The sequence below is a fragment of the Capra hircus genome, chromosome 9 (genome assembly GCF_001704415.2).
Source record: "Capra hircus breed San Clemente chromosome 9, ASM170441v1, whole genome shotgun sequence".
NCBI classification, from domain to species: Eukaryota; Metazoa; Chordata; class Mammalia; order Artiodactyla; family Bovidae; genus Capra; species Capra hircus.
Genome location: NC_030816.1, coordinates 81820894 through 81826893, shown reverse-complemented (window position 1 = coordinate 81826893; position 6000 = coordinate 81820894). Strand labels below are relative to the sequence as shown.

Genomic DNA, 6000 nt, shown 5'->3' with positions numbered 1-6000 from the left:
GGCTGACAATCAGCCTGGGTAAAAGCGTAAGGACTCTGTATTCTTGGCACAGCTGACAAGACCCTTGGGAAAGGAGTTCAAATTCTCCTTACTCTGGAGAAAAGAATTTTAAAATCAAACAGGTTGAAAAAAGAAACATGCACTGGAAAAAAAAAACCTTCCTCCCTCATTATTATCATTCGTTTCACCTGGCAGTTATTCAACCATAAAAATAGTTACTTGAGTACTTTTACTACTGTAAATAAAGGACATTAATAGCTTGGATTCCCAACCTTTAGACAGGATCACCTGAATCCCTCCATGGAGGCTGTAGACCAGGAGTGCTGGGAAAGGCAGTCTCAGGGGCTCAGTTTTTCCACCCCTGCACAGCCACAAAAGAGGGGTCTCAAGCCTGGGATATCTCTTTATATAGAGTTACTCTCATGGCCTGGGTGGGCCTATCTCTTTATTCAGGACTATCTCGCCCTGTTCTGGGTTTGACATGTATTTCTTCGTTCTGCTTAAGCGCCTGGTCAATCCCACTGCAACCTCTGTTCCCAGGCAAGAAGGTTCAGGGTCTGTTCCCTGCTGCACAATAGGGGTGGGTGCAGACCATCTCTCACAGGCTGTCGGGACTGACACTCATTTTGGAAGTCGATCTCCCTCTTCACGTTCGTTCCATCCAGAGCCTTGTGAGTTGTGTCTTTTATGGACTCCAACACCTGCCAACCTCACAGGCCGCCAGCTTCCTGGACCTACTGCTTCTGGAGACAGGCAACCGGATTCACACGCTAGACAGACAGACAGACCTTCTCCTCCATGCCTTGACCTCTCCTCTCCAGATACTTAGCTACAATGTTTACACTGTCAAGATTTATAAGAATCATAAATTTTCTATCTTTTGCGATAGCTAAAGGTTGATACAAGTAATTAAAAATCAGAACATCAACATATCCTATATGAACCGCACAATGTGTCTGAACCCAGAGGATGAAAAACACACTCTGTCAGTCACTTCAGCTGCTCGGTCGTGTCTCTTTGCGACCCCATGGACTGCATCACCAACTCCTGGAGTTTACTCAGACTTCGGTGATGCCATCCAACCATCTCATCCTCTGTTGTCCCCTTCTCCTCCCGCCTTCAATCTTTTCCAGCATCAGGGTCTTTTCCAATAAGTCAGTTCTTCACACCAGGTGGCCCAAGTATTGGAGTTTCATTAGGTTTTTAAAATTTTGCAACTTCCAGGAGAATCTTCCAAACACAAACATCCAATGGACAGATTTTTCACTGCCTTTCAAGTTCCCTTTCCTGGGTCACAGTCAGCTAACATTATTTCGAGTGTCTTATGTCATCTCTTTTTCTTAGAATCCTTTTTCATTTTCCTGGTCCCTTCCTCAGACAATCAATATATGTATGTTAATACTGACTAGGCCACTTGGGCCCCAGAACAAGAGAAGGCTCCTCACAGATCAGGCCACCGTGTGACCTGCTCTGCGGCTTGGGTCACGTGATCCAGCAGATCCAGTGGTACCCAAAGCTTCAGTGTCAGAAAGGGATGCTGTCTGGAACCTTTGGTGGAAGCATCTTGGTGCAGGCCTCAGGGTTTGGAACACAGCCCTGCCATCCTCCACAGAAGACGACTCTCCTTCTGAGAAACAGCTCTTGGCCTGAAACGGACGGAACGCTTAAGCTCCGGCCAGCAAGTCAACACGAGACCCGAGCTGCCCATCAGGACTGGGTGTTACCTGACCACCAGCTGTAAGGCCGAGTGTGCACAGCGGCGCTCCCTCACTGAATGGAAACAGTGCTGATGGCTCAAGTTACACGAGGACGTGGCCCAAACACCACGGCCCCCCTCCCCCGACACTGCCTTCTCCTCCGCCCCGCATCTACGGCCCACGGGGAGCTCCAGCACGAGCCGCAGCAGAAGAGAAGTCTGTGCGGGGTTTACCCAGGGTCTCGCCCGACGTGCAATACCGCCCCCCAGTGGACAGCTGCAGCACCACAGCCTCTCCCTGGACAAGCCAGAAGGACAAGGTGACGGGATGTATGAGAAGACATGGGGTGTCAAGAGGAGGAAAGCTCTCTTAAGGGATGAACACACACACTCCCTGTAGGTTCAGTTTCCCTGGAGAACCCTAACACACTGGGCATCAGTATTTGTTCTTACTGCCTCTCCAGGTGACTATGACATGCTTTCTGGATTGGTAATGCTCATTTAAGGAGTTAGCATTATTAATTCATGTTAGGAGAAATAAGTTCTGGGGCAAACTCATTACCAGATGCTCTTCAGCAGCTGGCAACATGAAAGAATGATTAAAAAATAATAAATAAAAATCACACAAAAACACCAGAAAGTGTTTTGAAAAAGTGCTTGAGAATTTACTGTACAGTTTAACAATTTATTTATATGTTGGCTTCTACATGCTCTTGCATTTGTGTAAAACATTTATACATATTCTTTACAATTTGTACATATATTAAATGGCTGTATCATAAACACTGTTCTATAAGATTTTATAAAAGAAAAATCAAGTAGGGAAAATTACTTATAAAACATTAACAACAAAAAAAACCCGTGATATTGAAGAACAAGAAGTTCTCATATTCATGTTCATTTGATTTCCTCTTCTATTTATTTTTGGTTTCACTTTGTGCTGGCCCAAAACTTTCATTTCCTATCACGTGACTATCAGGTCAGAAGAGGGAAGAGTGGTGCGAGGGCGTGGTAAGGCAGCCGTGCAGGGCGGCGAGGTCTGCGGGGCTGAGACCGTGTCTGCGAGCATCCCAGGTTAAAGCTGATGGTTCGCCAAGACCCTGTTTTGCTTTATGCCATTAAGTGAAGTACTAGTGATGACAAAATTCTGTCTGAAGTCTAGGACACAGTCAGGAAGACTATCGCCCTTAACTTTCTCTTCTCGCATGTAAAAGCTTGGGGAAGGCTGCGTGTGCGTATTACATGACTTAGCACCCTCGTCAGCCCCTTAAAACCTTCCCATCTGGTGGGGCTGGGAGAGGCTTGCTTACCTGTGCTTCATCGTTTCAGACAGTAACCCCCACCGGCCTGCTAGTCTAAAATCCAAATCAAGCGGCAAAATCACGCTTTCCCCAGCACTTTCTCATGATGCCTCCTTGAGCAGCTCGAGACTGCGAGGCCAAGCAGAGAGCCTGGGAGGAGTGCTTGCCCACAGAGACGTGGCTGCTCCTGTCCCAGGAGCCAAGCCAGAGCGCCTCCCCCCCAGACCCTGGGGCTTTCTAGGTGAATTCTTCCAGCCTCACCCGGGCTCAGGAGGGAACGCAAGGCAGACGGCACTTTAGGGCGGTGGGCGCGGGGGCTCTGATCCCGGGGTTCCGCCGAGCTGGTCCTCTGGAGGGACGTGTGCGGCATGGCCACGTGAGGGGCGGCAGCCGCGGGAGCCCCTGCCTGCTTCCTCTGTCGAGAAAACTGAGTGTCTGAGTTATAAACATCTCAGTGGAAGGCCTGCAGAGTTTCCTAAATAGATATGACTCTCAAAGGATGGAAAGGGGTTATAAAAATATACAAACATATTATGTTTTTTACTCTGGCATATTTTGCATTTTTTAAGAAAGCAATTAGTACTTATCTGACGTTGGGCAGCAACAGGAGAACGGTGGCTGACTCATAAATTACAACTTTATGTAAAATATCAGGGGGGCAAATCCCTAATTTTCCATTAAAATTCTGGTAACTTTAAGTACTTTCCAAAAATAGACCATTTCCATTGGTTTAAATAAATGGATCTGGAGATGAACGAAAGACTATTCCTAAAAATCGGATGCATTTAGGCGCTTAATAACGGAAATGAAGTTTTTTTTCCAACTCTCTTTGTTTTTGGTTTTCTTTGTTTCTTTATGGGTGATGGGGGGAAAAAAAATCAAATTGCGTTGTCCCAGGTCAGAAGGAAGCACTTCGGCGTTTCTCCACGTTTGTTCCACCGGTCCTACATCACCGGGAAGCGGCTGAGGGCCTGCCTCAGCTTTTCCGCGATCTGGTGAGAAACAGAACAACGTGAGATGTCTCCCATCGTGACCCCGCGGTTCTCTGTTATTTCCATCTCTTCTCAAACACTCCAGACATTTCAAATCCTGGCACTGTTAGATGCTCCTAGTCCCTCCCAGCCCAACTTAGCCTCTGAGCAGTGGAAGGGGAAAGTGTTAGTTGTTCAGTTGTGCCCAACTTTTTGTGACCCCGGGTGTAGCCTGCCAGGCTTCTCTGTCCATGGGATTCTTCAGGCAAGAATACCGGAGTGGGTTGTCATTCCCTTCTCCAGGGGATCTTCCTGACCCAGGGATCAAACCCAGGTCTCCTGCACTGCAGGCAGATTCTTTACCGTCTGAGCCACCAGGGAAGCCCTATAAAAGGGAAAGTGTCCGGGCAGTGGGGTACACGCTAAGTCGCTTCAGTTGTGTCCAACTCTTCGCAACCTTATGGACCGTAACCTGCCAGCCTTCTCTGCCCATGAGATTCTCTAGGGAAGAATACTGGAGTGGGTTGCCATTTCCTTCTCCAGGGCATCTTCTTGACACAGGGGTCAAACTCACGTCTCTTACGTCTCCCGCATCAGCAGGTGGGTTCTTTACCGCCAGCGCCACCTGGCAGTGGAGAGACCTTCCTAAATTCCCAGATGGGACTGCTGGCGTCGGCGCAGAGCTCAAAGGAAGCCCAGCTCCTCCCAACCACGTGGCATCACTTCTAGACCACTGGCCTGTCCTCCCAGGATCCGGTTTCCATGCTGGGCCCAGACTCCCTGCCTTCCCGGACACCTGGGACCTCCTGAGACGGGCCCTGCTGCTGCAGTGTGGGGACAGGCTGACCTTCAGCTTGCCTCTGAAACCACCTGTTTCCACCACACATGGACAGTATGCACAGAGCACACGAGCCACGGCTCCCTTCCGAGAGCCCACGCGGCGGATGCGCGAGTGGCATGCCCACCCACAGACAAGCGGACACGTGTGCGGACATGAGTCTGGAGCTCGCCAATCCCTGAACGTACAGGAGATGGCACCATGGAAACTTAGTAAGAAATATGGCGGCCAACGTGCGGTCCGTCGTAAGAAGTTACAGAACTTGTCTTTGAGGTCTGGGTTTCCATTTATGGGCTAGATCTTTGTTTTCTGTACACCCTGGTAAATAACAAAATTGCTCTGCAGAGGTGTGAAGGTCTACATTTTCATTACTGGTTCCTGAATGGGACCATCTGAGGCTTTACTCCCCCTCTTGCTTTTGTTTTCCTTCTGAAATCCCTCTAGCACACTGCGAAACCCTCGCTCACACACAAAGCCGGCCTGTGCGGTCCTGCGCGGTGCCAGGCGCCTTCCCCAGCTGAACCGGCAGGGTGACCTCATCTCACAGTGTCCCCTGTGCAGGGAGCAGTGGGGACCGCACAATAGGGGCTTCTCCGGGGCTCACCACCAGCATCCCGCACCCTTCCTTCTTGAAAAAAACAACCCCCTCTTTAGCCCAGTGTTCTTCAAGAGGAAAACGCAGATACGGTTAAAAGAGATTGGAAAAAAAATCCCCGCTCAGTATTCAGCCTCCTTTGGCTTACTGAGAAGTGAAGTTGTTCAGTCGTGTGCGACTGACTGTAGCTTACCAGGCTCCTCTGTCCATTTGATTCTCCAGGCAAGAACACTGGAGTGGGTTGCCATTTCCTTCCCCCAGGGATCGAACTGGGGTCTCCCATATTGCAGGCAGACACTTTACCCTCTGAGCCACCAGGGAAGCCCGTTAGTTGGCTCATTAGCTAGGGTTAAAAACCACAGGCGCACTAGCTTCACAGAGAGCTCGGGCGGTGCGCAAGGAGCCCGGGGGACGGGCCGACTCACCGTCTCGTAGAACTGCGCCTGCTGCTCCAGGTACAGGCGGATGACGCTGTTGTAGTCATAGATCCGGTTACTGTGGAAGTGATTCATCTCGGCTGCAATCAAGACCAAGACATCGGTCAGTGCCCCCCGGACTGCAAACGAACACAGCTGTGTCTCTGGTCCAGTTATGACTCA

At 49.7% G+C, this 6000-nt stretch overlaps 1 protein-coding gene across 1 annotated transcript in view; it reads right to left on the bottom strand.

Annotated features, from left to right (window-relative positions):
- Positions 2338 to 6000, bottom strand: part of SNX9 (sorting nexin 9) — a 91488-nt gene continuing 87825 nt past the window's right edge. Inside the window, exons 17-18 of the mRNA XM_018053410.1 lie at positions 5827 to 5918; positions 2338 to 3989 (exon numbers count right to left, since the gene is read on the bottom strand). Of these exons, the coding sequence (XP_017908899.1) occupies positions 3942 to 3989; positions 5827 to 5918 (140 nt within the window). The 3' untranslated portion in view covers positions 2338 to 3941. The remainder of the gene's footprint in view (positions 3990 to 5826; positions 5919 to 6000) is intronic.